The sequence below is a fragment of the Tenrec ecaudatus genome, chromosome 18 (assembly GCF_050624435.1).
Source record: "Tenrec ecaudatus isolate mTenEca1 chromosome 18, mTenEca1.hap1, whole genome shotgun sequence".
In the NCBI taxonomy this organism is placed as follows: Eukaryota; Metazoa; Chordata; class Mammalia; order Afrosoricida; family Tenrecidae; genus Tenrec; species Tenrec ecaudatus.
The window spans coordinates 69,868,895-69,888,770 of NC_134547.1; the positions used below are offsets into that span (position 1 = coordinate 69,868,895).

At 51.1% G+C, this 19,876-nt stretch overlaps 1 protein-coding gene across 2 annotated transcripts in view; it reads right to left on the reverse strand.

Annotated features, from left to right (window-relative positions):
* Positions 1-19,876, reverse strand: part of CDYL2 (chromodomain Y like 2) — a 129,426-nt gene that overhangs the window by 33,226 nt on the left and 76,324 nt on the right. Inside the window, exons 2-3 of one of the 2 annotated variants that reach the window (XM_075538051.1) lie at positions 13,835-14,432; positions 13,545-13,682 (exon numbers count right to left, since the gene is read on the reverse strand). In XM_075538051.1, coding sequence (XP_075394166.1) covers positions 13,545-13,682; positions 13,835-14,432 — 736 coding nt within the window. The remainder of the gene's footprint in view (positions 1-13,544; positions 13,683-13,834; positions 14,433-19,876) is intronic. The other variant, XM_075538052.1, reaches the window with a different exon arrangement.

A 19,876-nucleotide genomic window follows, 5' to 3' on the forward strand; every position in this document is an offset into this window, starting at 1 on the left:
CCCAGGGCCGTCTGAAATGCTGCTTCCCAGACAGCCGTGTCCTCTTTGCCAGGTTCCCAGCAAGCCCTACCCCGGGCTCACCCATCTGGATGGTCTCTGGGGGCGCAGCACACCTCGGCCACGGTAGTCTCTGGCATCATCCGATCCCTTCATTGTTTTACTTGGCTCCTGTGGCTCTGGGAGTTGGGGACAGGTCCTTTCCCTGCCCCAGCACACAGGAAGAGCAAACGCAAGAGCTCTTTAACCGAATTGTAGGTTAAAGGGTTGGTGATCTTAAAGGGCTCGTCCTTTCTTGCTTTTGTTCTTTCTTCTTCAAATGTGAATCTCCTTTGTGCTCCCAGATAACTCTCCCCGTCAAGATGCAGAAAAACTGCAGTGAGACATGGAGGGGAAGACTGGAGCCGGACCAATTGGATTTGAATCCTGGAGCAGCCATTTACCAACTGAGAAGACTGTGGGCAAGTTCTTTAACTTCCAAGGCCCTTAGTTCCCTCATCTGTCGAATGGGGGGCATAATAGACCACTACTGTTAGGGATAAATGGTATACTAGGCATAGTGTGCTTAGACCAACAGGTCAGGGGCTCAAGAAATGGTTCCGTCTTGGTGTAACTTCCCACTTATGTGTGTTTCATTCTCTATCCTACAAGCACCTGGTCTTATCTACCATCCCATTCCCGGAACAAGACACACGGGGCTCCATTACTTATAGGTGCTGAGTGCCTTGCTCATGGTGGTGGTGGTATGTACAATTGGATTGGCTCCTACAGAGGCCCTGTGGGTCATGGGATGAAACCACTGCCCAGTCCTGTGTCATCATGGCCTACTGGTGTGCTGGACTTCATTGTGGTGGCCATTGTGTCAATACACATCACAGAGAGCTTTCGTCTTGTGTTCACCAACCCTTGACTTTACTAAGCAGAATGTCCTTTCCAGCAAGAGGGGTTTCCTGATGACATGCAGCAAGCCCCAGCCTCACTCTCTCATCTCTAAGGAGCCTTCTACTTGCATGTCTTCCACTACTGACTTGATCCTTCTGACAGTCTGCTGTACAGTCAATAATCTCTGTCAACAGCATGGTGCAAACACATCCATGCATCCCTATTTGCCATGCATAGAAGATGACTGATGAAAACACCACAGCCTGGCAGACCGACCTTGGTCATCAAAGTGACCCCGCTGCTCTTCAAAACTTGCCACAGGTCTCTTGCAGTCCGCGTACCTCGCCCACCGCAGCACCTTCACCGGGGCTTGATGAAGAAGAGGAAGTAGACATCACATATTTCCTACAACTCTTCTTAGTAAGGCATCATTCCTGGTTTCCAGAACATTCTTCCCTCTGCTCTCTACCAGGAGATCTCTACACATCATTCAGGTTTCAGGTTGGACACTGCTTCCAATTGGAAGATGTTTCTCTACTCTTCTAGGTCCAGTGGGCCCACACTGATAGGAGCCACTTGGGCACCCCACTGTGGCTCCCCATCCAAGATGCACTGAAATCTGTGGCTGTCTTGGTTTGTCTGATGAGAGTGACACGTGAGGAATGAGGCTGTCTCCCCCACAGAGCTGTGTCCTCAGCACCCAACATACAGGATCCTCGATTAATCTTGCGGCCAACCGAAGGGCAGGAAATGCAAGAACTGCATGTTGCGGACGCAGAAAGGACAGACACGGAGGTGGGCACTTTCAACAGAGTGACCCTGCCACTAAGATAGCAGACAGAAAACTGGGGACTCTGACCCTGGAGAGGAACGAAGGACAGCTTTAGTCATTCGGTGAGAGACAAAGTAGAAAACAATTTCCTTGTGCTGAGAAAAGGCGGCGAGGTACACTGAGGGGCGGGGAGCAGGCACACCTGTGGGTAAACCAAGCGTCTCCCTAGTAGCAGTGTCTTAGCGATGTCGACGAAGGGAAGTCGCCATGTGCACATAGTACCTGCATACCAGGACCCGTGATTGATTCCTTTGAGGTAAGTATTGCTATTTTCCTGACACCAAGCAAAAACCCAAAGCTCCCAAAGCTGAAAAGAGCTGTCTGGAATCTCACAGACCTTCTGCCACCAAAGTCCTAGTTTCTTCCTTGCCTTGCTGTCTCCAGAGTTGACAGCGACTTTAAAGGAGAACTCTTAAAATGCTTTCCACAACTGGGACTTAACTATGCACTGACCAGCCCAAAGGTTTCATATTGTCAGCAGTATTTCAAGCCAGGCCACACACCATATGAATTCGGCATTCTCTCCTCCATGGGGTTGGGCGACACACAACGGGGTAAATTCAACCACTTAAGTGCACCCTGAAGAGCAGCACACACAATACACGGATAGGGAAGTATGGCAGTTGCATAACCTGGTGTCAATTGAGACTTGAGAGGATTAAGAGAAAGGAGTGGAGTCTAGTCTGTTAATCAGGTCACAGCCAATGAGGCCTGTGTGGGCATGGCTTTCTGAGGATTCTGGGAAGGCCTGGATTTCCTCCTTGGAGGTGGAAAACTCTCTCTCTCTCTCTCTCTCTCTCTCTCTCTCTCTCTCTCTCTCTCTCTCTCTCGGCTCACTCGCTGAGAGATGCTCTACTGACAAGACACATGGCACTAGGCTGATAGACCCCATGCCCTGGGAACTGGAATTGCCATGTGGAGACCCTTGCCAGCGTTGCAATGCTTACAATGCCACTGGATCCACAAGACTTCCCACCCACTGGGCTGGGATCTTCCTGTATTTGGCATCATTGCATGTGTTTCATGAGTCTGAAGAGAATTTCATAGATACCAATATAGATATTGATATCAGACCTATAGGCTAATATCAGACTTGTGGACTTGATCTGTACTGGGCTGGGATGTTTTCTTATATTCAACTGTTCTATATAAAGCTCTTATACACATGAGTGTCCATGAATTTGTTTCTATAGTCTACCCTGATTGACACAGGGAGGGGGCCCTTGCTTCATGAGAGCCAAAGCTGCTGGAGTGCCGAGGGAGAAACTGAACAAGCAGGACCTGCCCTCGTGGCAGATGGTGGAAATAAGTATCAGGCATGACAAGTGACAGGGGACACTACAGTTGTTGCCATGAGTCATGACAAAACACTAGATCCCAACAACATGCCATCAAGAGCAGGCAGCACAAAGTGAGAACACTAGACAATATTAGGTGGGAGGGGCATCTGGGACTGGTGGTAGGAAGCCATGACATCAAGAGGACTTGGAAAAGGGAGGAAGGACCTTGCTGCAGGATCACATGACCATGGGGGTAAGAGTATCCCTTTCTCTCTGCTACTCACTCATCCCTCCCCTCCCATATTGGACCATTATTTCTCATGCTCCCGCTATGGGGACCCTGGCAGCCCTGGTGGTGTAGTGGGTTACACCTCAGGCTGCTAACTGCAAGGTCAACAGTTTGGAGCTAGTCGCCACTCCCAAGGAGAAAGATGCAGCTTTCTACTCCCATAGGATTTACAGCCTCAGAAACCCAAAGGAGCGCAACTCGAGCCTGTCCTGTAGGGTTGCTACTGAATCCGAATCACTCTGTGACAGTTACTTCATGGTGTTCCTTCCTGGGTGGCATAATGTGCTCGGCTGCTAACCACAAGGCTTCAGATTCGAGTCCAACCAGAACAAGGCCTCTCTTTCAGGAGAACAGCCTACGAAGCCCAGTTCTGGTTGGATACATGCAGGATCCCTGATCAACTAGACAACTGGTTTCTGTGCCCAGCATTGCTAGGTGATAGGTAGATACAGCTGTGATCAGAGACAGACACAATCCTGGCCTCAGGAGCTTGTGATGAGGCGAGGGAGGCCAAGATCAGGTCTCATTGGCACCAAAGGTCCGTGCACACACGGTTACGTAGGCGTCACTGAGAATGGAAGCGTGAGGACTGGGGGTCTAAGAGGACCTCCATGGGGCTATCTATCACTGCTTGATTGAGACATGAAGGATGAGTAGATGTCAGCAAGTGGAGTGAGCTTGACAGGAAAGGAGGGCGTTCAGGGCAATGAAAGGAGCAGCTAGCGTAGTGGTTACACCTTCGAGTGTTAACCGCAAGGTCAGCAGTTCAAAACCAGCAACCAATCCAAGGGAGAAAGACCAAGGATTCTATTCCCATAAAGAGTTACAGTCTCAGAAGCCGACAGGGGCAGTTCTACACTGTCCTGGAGGGTCACCATTAGTTGGCATCAACTTGATGGCCGTGGGTTTTTTGTTTTGTTTTTTAACTCACTGTTGTACAGGTTTTGGACTTGCCAGTCATCAGGACTGACAATTGACAAGTCACACAGCCCATTCCTGAAAGCCAATCTCTATCTATCCACGCACACACATGGATGTATTCAATGATGGACGCTTCAAAAGTTCGTAGGAAAATTCCATTATCGTTTCATTTGACGTTTCCACCGATTTTTGACATGCATGTCTATGTTCTTGTTTGGTGATGTCGGTCCATTGTGGTTCACAGTGACCCCGTGCACAGGGTCCGGTTGGTTCTGACTCATCATGACCCCATGGTCTTGAGCCTTCCTCGCGTTCACTGGTATTCGAGGCCATGGCTGCAGCCTCTGGATCAGCCTGTCTCATAAAGGGCCTTCTTCTTTGCATGGTCCTCTGCTCTACCAAGCATGACGCCCTTTTCCAGGCACCATCTCTCCAGGTCCAAAGCCAGCCAGATGAAGTCTCACCATCTTTACCTCTAGGGAACAAGCTAGCTGTATTTCTGCACAGACAGCGCTCTGGTTGTTCTCTGGCCATACACAGTACTGTCAGCCTTTGCTTCACCACATCCTAATGTAAATGGTTCGATTCTTCCTTCTTCATCCTTCAGCATGTGAGGTGACCGAAAATATCATGGCTCTGGCCAGACGCAACTCAGGCCTCCAAGTGACATCTTTGCTCTTAACCTTTTGCAGTCCATTTGCCTAGTGCAATGTGTCGTTTCATCTTTCTTTTTTAAAAGAAAATCATTTTATTAGGGGATCGTCTCTTATCACAATCCATACATCGCGTCAAGCACATCTGTACATTTGTTGCCATCATCATTCTCAAAACATTTGCTTTCTATTTGAGCCCTTGGTATCAGCTCCTCATTTTCCCCTCCCTCCCCGCACCACCTCCCTCATGAATCCTTGACAATTTATAAATTATTATTTTCTCATGTCTTACACTGTCCAATGTCTCCCTTTACCCACTATTCTGTTGTCTGTCCCCCAGGGAGAGGGTTATATATAGATCCTTGTAACTGGTTCCCCCTTTCTACTGCACCTTCCCTCCACCCTCCCTGTATCGCCACTCAGCATTGGTCCTGAAGGGATCATCTGTCCTGGATTCCCTGTGTTTCCAGTTGCTATCTGTACCAGTGACATCCTCTGGTCTAGCCGGATTTGTAAGGCAGAATTGGGATCATGATAGTGAGGGGGAAGAAGCATTTAAGAACTAGAGGAAAGTTGTATGTTTCATGGTTGCTACACTGCACCCTGACTGGCTCATCTCCTTCCTGTGACCCTTCTGTAAGGGGCTGCTTCTAGGGTTACTGATTGTGGGTCAAATAATATAAAAACTTTAAATGAGGAGGTTTTGCACAGTTTGTGGGAAAGTGCCATTGTCTTTCATTTCCCACAATTGTAGGGATGGCACAGACAGGCAGCATTTCATCCTGTGATGTACAAGGTCGCTATGGGTTGGAACTGACTTAGTGTCATCTAACAACAAAAACAACAACGTAGTTAAGGAGCTGCAGTCTGAGGACCACTGAGACGCTTCAATGTTCAATGAATGTGCGCTACTACTGTCATTACCATCAAAATGGTTAAAGGCTCGCTGTATGTAGGACAGTGATGGGGGGGGCGGTGGCAGGGACAGGTGGTGGACACAGGGGTCCTCCTCAGGGAGGGAGGGGTCACAAAGTTTGGCAAACCACTTTTACTGTTGCTCTCCATGGAACACATTCCCTCTCTACTTGCTGCACTGGGTTAGAAGGCTTCCACTCACACCACCGGGTCCCTTTGGTTGCCAGTGGGGAGCAGGGGCGTGGAAACAGGCCCTGAGATACTTCTGAGGCAGCCGAGAAGGGAAACAACAATCAAGCTGTCAGGGAAAGCAATTAGCTGACTGCCAAGTCTTGACCGTGGGTCAAGATTCCATCAGCCGCTTCTAGATGCCAAATTCAACCACAGGCTTCAGGAACCAGGCGGGGAGGGTACACTTCCCTTTTCATCTGGGCATGTGCCAGGTTGCTCTCAGTTGGACGGACTGTTCTTCAATCCCACACTGGCACTTTCCACCCAGCACGGTGGCCAAGTTGGACAGGTCTTAACATCCCTCATAAGAGAGTTTCCTATTCACTTATGGGTACAAGTTACTTACTTGCCCCACTTCGAAAGAACAAAACATCAAAACCCCATGGTGTCTGTGGCCACTACCCTGTTTCCCAGAAAATAAGACAGTGTCATATTAATTTTTGCTCCCAAAGATTAGCTAGGTCTTATTTTCAGGGAATGTCTTATTTTTTCATGAAGAAGAATATGGTACACATTTATTGCTTATTGTTTTATTAAGAGAGACCTCACACTTCCTGTCTGCTCTGGCTGCGCTGCGGCCAACAGTCCAGAGTTACGGTAGTTTTGGGGGGCCTTATTTTCAGGGAGGTCATATTCAGGGGGATGCCTTGTATTTCAGCCAGAGGCAAAACTGTGGGTAGGTCTTATTTTCGGGGATGTCTTACTTTCGGGGAAACAGGGTACAAGTCTGGAAAACCACTCGATTTCTGAAAACCCAGGAGGTCGGTCAGAGGGTGCTGTGGCCTCATAGCTGGGGCTCGACGATGATCAGGAGAACAGCCAGGCTCCGGGAACCGGATACTGGAGTTAACAGGCGGGCATCAAGTGCACACAATTTCTGGATGTTCAGTGACTCACTAGGTGTCTTCAGGCCACTGCCTTTGACTCTCGAGACTGTCTAGAGATAGCTAAGCCACTTCCTGAGTCAAGCTGCGTACCTTGACAAGTTGTGGTGATCCCAAAGGTCGTGAACTCGGTCAAGCCGGGGGTTAAGAACAAGAAGGCTGCGGGGCAGCCACAATTTGAGGAAGTATGAAGGGAACAGTTGTGAGCCCAGAGAGATCCTTCTCGATTTCCAACCACATTCTCTTCTGGGAGTTTGTGTTACTATTTTCCCTCGCCCCTCCCTCCTTCTCCTGGTCTCCATTGGAAATCTAGGAATCTCATCCCAGGAGCTGGGGGGATTCCTTCTCTGTTTGGGATCAAAGAGAGATAGATGGTGTCTTCTAGAATGTTCCACAGCTTGTCTGTGAAACCACCTAAGTTTCTGTTCCTTTTCCTCCGGCTTTTTATGAGCGCTTTTAAAGGACTGATTCCATCTCCTCTGATTAGACTGTTTTGAGTCCTGCTTGAGTCTGCCTTGGTAAGTTGGTAGATTCCCAGGAATCTGACCATTGTATCCAAGTCTTCACATTGGTTGGCAGAGAGTGAGTTATATAGCACCCCAGGCGTAGGAGGGTTCCATCATTCCAGCAGGAAGTGATGCATGTGAGTCATGATGGAGACTCTGCTCCACCAGCCCTCATGCCTCCCATTGTGTGTGGGGTGTGCGTGTGTGTGTGTGTGTGTGTGAGAGAGAGAGAGAGAGAGAGAGAGAGAGAGAGAGAGAGAGAGAGAGAGATATCAGGGCTGACGGGCTGCCTTTCACTAAGGGAAGCCAGGTGGTCCATAGATTTAAAGGGCCAGGTCTGGGGTTCAACTGCCTGTATTTCTCCCCGACTCATACCTGAGCTACTTGTAACCTCGGTCTCCAACGCTGAAAACTGGGCAGCAGAAGAGCAGCTACTTCTCAAGCTGGAGAACAAAGACGTCTCATGACTGCTGACCGCATCACAGGAAGACCTTTGCAGAGGCCGAAGCCTCAGCCCCTGGAAGTCCCTTGACCCTAAAACTTATCAAAAAACATTATTTCCGATGGTCTTAGGAAAGAAGACACCACTCCTCTATTTGTCTCCAGACGGGTCCACCCACATGCAGATACGCCCACATAGGAGTACCCAGCATGATGACTTCATCACGCCAACCCCATCACATACACCCGGAACACATACAGGTGTGTGGGACAGGGTTGGTGCCATAATGTAATTATGCAGACCAGTCATACGTGTAGACAGCAGTTGCTGTGTTGAAAGCAGCTGTTCTGCTAAAAGCAGCTGCTGTGTTGAAAGCAGCTATTCTGTTTAAAGCAGCTACTGTGTTGAAAGCAGCAGTATTGGAGGTAAAACACTTCACAAACTATTACTGGGTAAATGTAAAAGCATGTATTATAAAATCATCAACTACTGTAAAAAAATCTGTACCATGGGAACTTAATCTGGATGATGACTTGTCTTTTTATATTCAGCTGTGGTTATGTTCCATTTGTAACAATGAAAATGCATCCTGCATATCAGATATTTACATTATGAGTCAGGACAGTGGCAAAATGACAGTGATGAAGTAGCAACGAAAGTAATTTTATGGTCGGGGGTCACCACCACATGAGGCACTGTATGAAAGGTCACGACATCAGGAAGGTTAAGGACCACTGGTTTAGAGTGAGAGGCTTGCTCCAATCCTGGAGGATGCTCCCAGAGACAAAGGGTTCCTTTGAAGCTGTGTCAGTACCTTGGCTCAGAGAGATAAGAGAGTGTGACACCCAGTGCTCCTGGTCGGGCAGCATGGGTGGGGCTGGTCAACTGATGACTTTTCTGGACTGATAAGGCCGGTCCGTTGAGCTCCACACATGCCTGCTGAAAAGTAAACTAACCTGCTATGCAAATGTACAGTGAACACAGGACCAACAGAAATGTCAGGGGTGGGGGGGAGCAGAGAGGCCTGGCAGAAATGCATCCATGAGGAGGAGAAATGATGCTGAAGTTGTAAGCTGGGCACAGGGCTGCTAACCATAAGGTCACTGGTTCAAAGCCACCAGCCTCTCAGTGGGAGGAACAGGGAGGCTGCCTGCTCCCATAAAGACTTACAGACTTGGAAACTCTAGGCACAGTCACTTTGAGTTGGAATCAACTTGATGGCCGTGAGGAGTGGAAGCGAATCTTTGAGAAAGAGAAAGGACTCTGGGTGTGAGTGGTGTCTTCCTATGTGTGAGCTTCAAGCCCAAGGAATCGCTGGGGACCAGCCAGCCCATGGGTTTCTGGGCTACCTTGTGCAACCAAAGGCACCCGCAGGGGGTGTCGGATAGACCCAGGGCTGTTAAAACCCAGCGCTTGAAAGGCATCGCCCAACACCCTGCCCCTTGGGATTCCAATTCACTCAGCTTGGGGAGGATCTCATTTTTAACAAGCTCCTCGGGGGATACAGAGGCAGATGGCCCCCCGACCACAAAGCCGTTCCTCATGACGTGAGAAGACTCAGAGAGAAGGGTGTTGCTGAGCCTTGGCGTCCACTTCACAGTTGCCGCCGGAGAGGGCAGGTGGGGGGTGGGGGTGGGATACGTAGTCTGAAACCACAGCCCGGCCACCAGGGTCCCGATTTAGCATCTGCTCCCACAGCACAGAGAGCAAGGCAGTCGGCAGTGAGTAACGCGTTACATAAGTAGCTTTTCTGTATGCAGAACCTTAATTCACCAAAGAAATGTTGAAACCGTATAAAAAGCACCAGCCCACCCCCAAACAAATGCTGCACAAGCAAGACCAGGATCTCCCTACCCACCTCCGCCAGGCCCTGGGAGCCTCCTGTCGGGCTCCCTGTCCCCAACAGGGTCTGGATCCTGCAGTCCAGGGTCAACAGCCATTAGAGAGGGGCAGGAGCGGGGATGGGTGTTGAGGAGGGCATTGCTGGGCTCAAGTGGGTGTGGCCATTTGTTTCATCATATTTGCTCTCTGGCTGACCATATACATGCTATGAATCTCCCCGTCTTCACCTCTGGCCCCTGGCTGGAAAGCCCTAGAACCCCCAAGCCCTCTCTGTCTCGTATCTTGTCCAAGAACTCATCACCCTGGCAGGGCCTCCAAGAGTTCTGCCCACTTCCCTCAAGACCTGGGTCATAAGACAGTTCTACCTAGTGTTGGACCTGATGTCAGGAGAGACCGATCCCTGGAGAAGAGCATCAGCCTTGGTCAAGTAGAGGGACAGAGAAAAAGAGGAAGGTCCTCGGCGAGATGGAAGGATACGGTGGCTGCACCAATGGGCTGGAGACAGGAACGACTCAGGATGGCACAGGACTAGGCAGTGTCTCAAGCTTCCACTGCACACAGGGTTGCTATGGGTCAGAACCAGCTCAATGGCACCTAACCACAAGCTAGGGTGTTCAAGGCTGACAGTGGCCAAGAGCTGTATCGCCCACGGAGCAGAAAAGGCAGGCATGGCAAAGGCAGCACCCGGGCGTGACAGCCAGGTGACGTCCTTCCACTGAACCAGCCTTCAGTAGTCTTCTCAGCAGGAAGCTACAGGAACACACACTCCAGCCCCCACCCCAGGAATAAGTCCTTGACGTTCTTTGAATGATTCTATTCCAAGCCCCTAGCACAGTGACTAAGCCTTAGCAGAGGACTCAAGAGCATCAGATTGGCACATGCAGGGGCGGATCACCTGAGAAGCAAGGTAAGCATGGGCTTGCTTGTGCTTACTTATTAGTCCGTAATGAACAGCCTCACAGGTGGGGAAACCCACATTTCGTATGTGAAACAACTTCGTGCATGTGTCAAAAACCGGGTCTGTAGGCTTTCGTTCTTGGGGAATCGGTTATGGGGCTGAGTGAGATGCTGATGGCAGCCAGACCTTGATGCAGAATCTGGGATGTGGTGGGAAGTGTGATGAGCAGATGAGCAAGGAAGCACAAGTCAGCCCTCGCTTACCTTGCTGACTGGGTGTCCCAGCACTGGGCGCATGGTGGGGAATGTCAATGGCCACCCGTTTTGCCGGAGAGCATTTCTCAAAAGGCACGGGAGACACCTGGGGTGCTAGTTGAAGACCTACCTTCCAGACTCCACCCACCACTCAGAGGCTGTGTGAGCCCTGCCCTTTCAACCAGGTGCCAGGTGTGACGGATGGAAGAGGAACAATGAGGGATAATGACAATTCTGTGGACCGCCCAAAGAACAGCCGTCTGTCTGGGAAGAAGTACGGCTGGAATGCTCCTTTGAAACCAGGATGTTGAGACTTCCGCTCACAAGCTTGAGGCATGTGGTCAGGAAAGACCCACCCCCGGAAAAGGACATCATGCTTGGTAAAGTAGGGGGGCAGTGAAAAAGATGAAGGCCCTCAAACAACATGGACAGACACAGGGGCTACAACTATGGTTCACACATAACAATGGTGTGGACGGCGCAGGACTGGGCGGAATTTTGTTCTGTTGTTCCTAGGGTCGCTATAGGATGGGACCGACTCCCTGGCACCGAACAACAACAACAGGTGAGTCCTGCATGAGTACTGGCTGAAACTCACAGCCCGAACCTGCCAGGGGTACTTCCTAGCCACTATTCAATGGAGTATGATTAAGCAGAAGAGCCTGGTTTGGATAACCCAACATAGCTGGTGGCTCCCTCTTCTCTACCCATGCATGAGCCCAAGAGGGAGAGAAGGGCATTGTTAGCTGAACGGAGGGGGGCAGAGGGGAGAGTCAAGGGCAACACGTGGGAGTTGACACGACAAACATCTCCACCAACAGATGGACGGTCAACAAAGAGAAGCCATCGAGAGAAGTGAACACCTGGCACATAGTTACCACATGGACGGAATCACTTAGTCCCCAGAGGACAAGCCGATGCTGTATCTAGAACTCAGAGACCCACTACCAACCGCCCAATTCCCAATGCACAGACACTCTGTAGAACAGATGAGAACTGCTCCCCTCTCCCCCCACCACCCAGGGCATGCAGCATTGCAATCCTAGGGGAGCAGGCTACCCCACGTTTCTCCTGTAACCTATAGAATATCTAGAGCAGACAACTATCAAGAGGCCAGGGCTCACTCTCGGCTGCCAGGGGCAGGTGGGAAGGAAAGGGACAGACCGTTTCGGGGCTGGGGGTTAGGGGGGGCACTGTGTTTCTGTGAAGGATGCCGGAAAGTATGGCAATGGAGACGGTTGCACAACTTGAGGGGAGCAATTCATGCAGCACGCTGAAAGAGCACATGTGCAGCGGGCACCATGTGAAATAAAGGGGTTCCCACTGCCTCTGTCCTTCAGCCTCACCATGATATGCTGCACCATGTCCCCTAGCGGATCATGGCCTGGGGGGTGGGGGGGTGGTCGCTCATAAGGCCCATGGATGGAGAAGGCACCAGCTGGTCATCACAGGATAGTGGGGGTAGGGGGGTGTCCGTGCCTGGACTATTCCACAAGTCTGGCTTCCGGCTGGTCATATCCTCCCCAGGCCTCTCCCATGGGCCCCCTTTCCTTCTGGGCAGTCAGAGTGCAGGCTCTCTTGCCACCGACACTGCGGGAGGAGCGCCAAGCCAGGGAGCGTGTCTGCGGCTGTCAGCTGTCACGGAAACATCAGGCCCGGGATGCTGACGCCAGCTCTCATTGACACAAGCTCACTTCTTCCCCACGAGACGGCTTTCGAAAACAAACAGCGGCTACATATGTTCGCAGGCTCAGTCATGTCGGCACCAGGGATCCCCAGACGGAAACGGGCTTCAGTCTGGGGCCCCGGCTGCTAAATCGGTCCTGTTTGGGTGACGTTCCTCTCTCTGGAGAAAGGGGAGCCTCCAAGCAGATTGCACCGACCCCGGGCAAGTCTCCTGACGCAGCCTGCTCCCAGCACACCTGACGCCCTCTGACATCACCGGCATGGGCCGTGGATCCCTCTGTAGCACACCAGGTGTCTGTCAGCCACCCGCCCCTCCTGCCTGCCCTACATGCCAGCCCCCAGCTGGGGTCCCAAACCCTGGGCTCCTAGCTGGGGACTAGGTCTGCTCCATGTGGGCGTGTCTTACAAATGAGGACGCATGTATGCCTGGCGGAGGAGACCTGGTGACGTCCTGCTTACACCACTAACCGCTCCGTGGAGAAAGACGAGGCTCTCTCCTCCTGGAACAGTGACAGTCTCGGACACTCACCCTGTCCTATGGGCCCACTGAGTGGCATCGACTCCGTGGGAGTGAGTTGTTGAGTTGGGGTGCTTTTGGGTATACCTGGTGTGTTCAAACGACCTGGCAGGCTCAGGTCATAAGGGCTTAGTCAGGGAGCAGGGTGGCCGGGAGGAATGATCAGGCTTGGGAGTCTGAACAACCATGGCTCCTTGGGGACTTTGGACACAATAGGAACTCAGCCTGCAACCTGGGATTGTAGACAAAGATGCGCAGAAAGAACCCATGCAGGGGGGCTGAGGCAGCTGCATGTGGCCAGACCAGCATCCCCGCCAGAGATGAAAGGGAGAGTGCTCTGGCCAATGGCCTGGCTTGGATAATTCCAGGTTGGAACTGAATCTGGGGAGAAGGAGTAGACCTAGCTCTTTGGGATGCACCCCTGGGGATCAAGGGGGGTTGGACATCGGGGCACGGAGCCTCGTGGTGCTAGTGGTGGAAGCATGCAGCCGACCCTGGCGCTCTAGGGCGGTTACCATGGCTCTGAGTGTCTTGAGGTGCAGTCAGGAATTTCGGACTCAGGACAGAGTTCGGCGGGTGCATCAGTGGCTTGGCCTCCCCACATGCAAAGGTGTCTGTCCCCAATGTGGGCACATGACCAAGCCCACCTGGCCCTAGGTGAGAGAGACGAAGGGAGAATTACTGGCTGGCTAGGTGGTGGGAGGCGGGGGTGGGGGTGGGGAGGTATCATACACATTTCCCTCAGCAGTGCACCGAAGTCACCATGCGCTATGACCAAAACCCGAGAGAAAGAAAAGCCACCTACCCAGCCCGTTCTCAGCAAGGGCGGTGTGGTTCACGTCACAGTCGCCCACGTCCTGCTCGCCCACATGGTCGTTCAGAACCAAGCCGGGCTCGTGGGACCCATTCCCAAAGGGCTGCTCATCCTTCTCGGAGCCGGCGTCCCCGTTTTCCACGCTGTGGTTGTGCGGCTTCTTCAGCGGCATGATCTGCAAACCACTGGGAGTAGTCCTGTAAGACACGGTCTTGGTGGCCCTGTCGGCTCCCGCGGGGGGCTTCGTGGAGTACCCTTTCTTCGGCTTGGGCAGGGAGGGGTTCATCCGCTTCCGTTTATGGGAAGCCCCTTTGCTCTTGGCCGCTTCGGAAGGTCTGTGGGCGAGCTTGTCCGCCGAGGGCCCTCGGCTGTCTCGGAGGAGCTTGGAGGCGCTGGGCTGCTGCTTCCCCGGCTTGAGCCGCTTGTCCTTGGGCACATGCAGCCCGTTGAACTCGTCAATGAACTCCTCGCAGTGCAGCAGGTGGTGTTCCGGCTCCCACGTGTCCTCCGTGCTCCCGTATCCTTTCCATCGGATCAGGTACTCCCATTTCCCCTTCTTGTTCTTCCGCTTGTCTACAATCCTTTCCACCTGGGGTGTGAGATGGGAGAAGCCAGAGAGAGGGGCGAGGGGGAGAGAAGGAAGGAGACTGTCAGTCCCAGGCATTACGACCAACACCAAGCCCCCAGCCCAGGGCACCTTCTGATGCCTGAATCAGCCCTGCCAGGAGCGTCTCAGGAAGGCTGGCTGATCGTAGGGCCTCCATGAATGGAGCTGAAAGCATATGGTCGCTTCCCCTGAAAGTGCACGGCGCCAGACCCAACTCGTATCAGTCTGGCCTCCTCTTGTTCAAAATCCCACTGCACACTCCGACCCAAGGTCTTCCCTCTTTTCCTTCCACCAAAGTGGAATCGGATGTCAACAGACCAACCTGAAGTGGGATTTTCCATGCACCCTTTGCAGCAGCAGCAGCAGCCAGAGAAGAGGAAGAGGAAGAAGACAGGGGGGAACAGAGGGGGAGGGGCGGAGAAGCAGGAGCAGCAGCAGCAGCACTGAGTGGGCACATACTAAGGCAGTCCTCTGCTAACACAGCCGCATCACCTCACTGATCGCTGGGCGCCTTTATGGAGCCCGCGGAAGGCAGGCACGGAATTCTAAGTACTGAGTACCCATATTCTCGTTTCCTCGTCTTCCGACCACGTCCCGATGCGGAAGGCATTTCCCTGTCCCCGCTGACAGTGAGAGAACGAGGGCTCAGGGAGGTTCAGTAACTCAACTCAATTCCAGTGCTGGGCAGAGCAGCGTTGGGAGTTCCACCCTGGCGCTCATAATCACCAGCTCTGTCTCTCTAGTCTCTCCCTCTCCCAGTGCATGAACATTCCTGGCTGATCCCACAGGATGTGAACCGACAAGGTCCAGTGCTGCTTCCAGCCCCGTCCCCTGGCAGGCCATGTGGACCCCTCACTCTTCCGCATTAACGCATTGGTTCAAATAGCACCAGGCTAATCATCAATCCTGTTTCCTCCCCCGCCCCGCCCCTGGCTGCCTGCTAGACTGTCCACACTGGCATCAGAATTGACAGGAGCTCCGAACCCAGGCTTGTCAGTCAAAGATTTGCCAAACTCATGGAGGGACGGGGCTGGATAGAGAGTCTGGGGGGTCCCGGTGCATGCCTTGTCCTCCGCAAGGAAGGATCGAGGCCCAAAAGGAATACAAGTGGCAGCTGTCCATGCCTGGTGTCTGCCTAAGCTTACATCAGAGCGGCATCCTTAGACAGAAGTGTAGCTTGTTCCCCTGACAGAGAACCCCCCCAACCCCAACCCATGTCCACGACAACCTCTCGTTCTTCATTCCTCCCCAGGCACAGAGACGTGCCATTGCCACCACCTGGAACATGACGTCCTGATGGTGCGGACGCGGGTGGGTTCTGGTTTAGAACACAGTAATGGCTTCAGCTGTCCCAGTCGTAGGGACAAAAGGTGCTTCCTATCCTGTCCTGTGCAGCCACGCTGGGGAAATAGCTGCCAGACCCAAGCAACACGGCTCAGACCCACCCGTGTGACTCACGGTGGTCTCCTGGTGAGGATCTGGTTGGAGATTGTGGGTGGGGGTGGGCTGGGCTCTGGAGGGTCCAATTAATGAGGAGAATCACAATGCAGCACCACTTCCCACCCACTAGGATCGCTAGAAACAGGCAAGCCAGCAAACAAATGGATAGTAACAAGTGTAGGCGAGGTGGTGGAGAAAGTGGTCCTCCCAAGCACGTGAAGCGGGAATGCCAAACAGTACGGCCACTGTGGGGACAGTCTGGCAGTGGTGCTTCTCAACGTTAAACTCAGAACTACCCTAAGAGTCCTTCCTAGCTGGACCAGACGGATGCTCACAGCATCACTGGTCCTCACGGCTGGACAAGAGAACCCGTCCAAAGGCGGGTCAGTGGATGCAGGGAGAAACGATGTGATGCACCCACACAATGGACGTTGTTCTTCATACGCAAGAAAGACATGAGCTTATGTTCTTAATCCGTTTCATTGGCGCATACTCCACTTGTCCTGTAACTGAACAGTTCAATCTCATCGAGAAGACTTGTCCAATCATCACAATCAACTTAGAAACATTTTCTTCTTCCTTGGACTCACTGTTATGAGCTCTCCATTTCCTCTCCACTTCCCCTGCCATCCCCCCGAGAAAGGAGGCAGCGGTGCATGCTGCCACTCAGGTGCATCTCTGAACGCATGCTAAGCGACGGCAGGCAGATGGAAAGTGGCACACGATCTCCAAGCATCAACGGGGACACAAAAGACGATGGCTTCCTTATGAAATGTCCAGAACCAGCCAATCCACAGAGACAGAAAGTGGACTGGTCATTGCCAGGGCCCAGGGGAAGTCGGGTGTAGAAAGGGATGACTTAAGAGATGGAAGGAATTCTTGAGGGATGACGGGGAAGTGGTGAAGCTAGAGAGAGACCACACAGCAGCATGACCACACTAAGACTTTCTTCTTCTTCTTTAAAGCCCACTGCTGCGGAGTGGGTTCAAACATACAGTCACCCTTCAGAGGGCTTCTCAGGCTGTTGCCCCTACAGCAGCACACTGCCACGTGTTTCCCCTGCAGAGAGGGTGCTGGGCTAGAGCAAGTGCCCTTCCGGGTAGCAGCCGAGTGCTGAACCCAAACTCCTACCATGACGGAATGTATGTTACATGAGGAGACTTCAAAATTTATAGAAAAATGGAAAGCCCCCTCATCCACATCTCACTTCCATTTTTTATAAAAGATGAGGTGGGCCAGGGGGAATGCCCGCCCCCACTCTGTTGGAAAACACTGACGCAAGCATCGCCTCCTTGATCGAGAACTGACGAGTAACAACTAGGAGCAATGTCATCGACACAGGACATAGCTATAAAATGCCTAAAGGAGACGGGAACATGATCGGATGAAACAGTCGAAGTCAAATCAAAGCACGAACATGAGTTACTGCTAGATACTTCTGGACATCATTCGTGTGTGCGGTGTTTTCCAAGACGACCAAGAGAGACGACCTTGGGCTTAAAAGACGGAGAAGTACAGGATGGAATGGAAATCATTAAGTCGTGAAGCAAGCTGAAATGAAAGAGGACTCATTTACATTAAAAAAAAGTTTTAAGGAAACCAAAGTTAAAAAAAAAAGCCAAGTAACGAAATTCCCCCACTGGAACCGGGAGAAGAGAGAATCAAGATGCGGAAAATCAAATCAGCGATGTCGACAACACTCTTGAAAAGCTGTCCCAGAGTGAGAGGGAAAGTGCAGAGGGATTTTAAGGCAATGGGAAGGAGAAGAAAGAAAGACATGTAGGAGTTCATGGAGATTTAAACAAGTCAGAACAGCAAGGGAAGCATCACAGCACACGGGCACATCCATCAAGGCTTAACATTACACGTTCTGTAGAGCCAAAGGCTTCACGTCAAGGTAGACTCAGAATGGAGGAGAGGTCAGGCCACGAAGACATCAACTTTACAAAGCCTCTTAAGCCAAACAAATCAATAAATACACTCCCATCCTCACGCCAATGCTCCAGGAACCAAAACGGTAGGAACAAAACTAAGACAGCTTCAAAAGGCAAGGAGAAGATTATGTTACAAGGCACAGGCAACATAAAGACGGTATAGAAGGTAACAACAACAAAAGGGGGTTGGGATGATAAAGACGGGGAGTGTCTTGTGTGTTACTAATATACACCTTACCCTAGAAGTTATAAATACAAGCTCTCAAATGAACTACTTATAGTAACCAACAAGAACTATTCATGGTAACTCTTCATTGTACATATGTGTGTTTACAAACATGTATATATGAAAGAAGGGAATGAAGATGGCTCACTGATGGATTTAAAAGTATGATCCTCGTGTCATGCTGTTTATATCAGACATAGCCCAATGACACAAATGGGCTGGAAGTGAAAAATGACTATATATGAATATGTGTGTGTGTGTGTGCGTGCGTACGTGTGTTACCAGAAGCTAGCTGGGGTAGGAATGTAATCAGACAAAGTAGACTTTATAACAAAATCAGAAGAGATAAAGACAGACAGCACATGGTGATGAAAGAGAAGTTCTTAGCACACAACCCACCCAAACTGACTCAGGAGGAAACAGAAAGTCTCAATAAGCCCACAACAAGTGAGGAGACGGATTCAGTGGTCAAAAACCTCCCAACAACAACGAAAGTCTGGGTTCTGTGCCTTACGCCACACACACAAACAAATTCAAGGACATTACTGTATAGCAAAACCCAAAAAGTCTCAGAAGAATTAGCAGGGGCTCCTCTGTCAGGCCTAGCTTTATTATATTACTATATCTAACACAGTAAGAGAAGCACACACTATGAAAGACAAAATGGAACCTCATAAAAATGAAAAGCATTTGTCCATTGAGAGAGTTCACCAAAAAAAGGCGAAAAGACAAGCTACCCACTGGGAGAATATCTTCGGAAACCATATATCCAAGAATCTAATAACCAAAATATAGAGGCTCTTCACCAACTTCACAACAACAAATCACTCCATCATCAAATGAACAAAGAACTTGAGTGAGATATTTCACCAAAGAGAATATTCGGGTGGCCACCAAACACCTGAAAAGGTGTTCAGCATCGTTAGCCAACAGAGAGACGCGAATGTAAACCACACGGGACACCATTTCCCTCTCACTCAGGTGGGTAGGCGAGGCAGTGTCCCGGGCCATGTCCAGTCAGAACCGACTCAACTGCACACCTAGCCGCAGCAGCGGGATGGTTAAGAGGACACCAAAAGGAAGAATGGCGAATTGAATAAAGTAAGAGGATGGTGTGGGAAACTGACATCACTGCTGGTCGGAAGGCAAACGAGTACAACTGTCCTGGAAAGCACTGTGGCAATTCCTTCACCAACTCAACCCCCAGCTACACCCACTGCCATCGAGTCAGGCTGACTCATAGGGGACCCTCGGTGAGTTCCCGAGACTGTAATTGTTGACTGGAGTAGAACGCCCAGTCTTTCTCCTGAGGAGTTGTTGGCGGTTTTGAACCGCCGACCATGCGGATCGCAGCCTAACGCATAACTACTACATCACCAGGGCTTCTAGGCTCCAGAAACGTGAAATCAGGAACTCAGAAGGAGGCTTGTACACCCATGTTCACTACATCCCTACTCACAATAGCCCAGAGTTGGAAACAGCCTACAGGACCATCACAGATGAAGGGAAACAAAATGAGGCACGTACACACCCACCAAGGAATAGTGTTCAGCCAGTCGGACAAACGAAGACACGATATGTGTTTCACGATGGGTGGAGCTTGAAGACACTGTGCTGAGAAAAATCCATCCATCACAAAAGGGCGATTACAATAGGGCCTCAATTTATCAAAAGAAAAGGCGAATGTAGAGAGAATGAACTTTATAGATGAGAGGGAGACGGAAGTGGAGGCTATCTGTAGAGGAACTATTAGAGCATTGATCAAGGATACAGTTGCAGAGCTGATAATCAATGTAATTCCCAGCGTCAAGTCTTAAGTAATTACT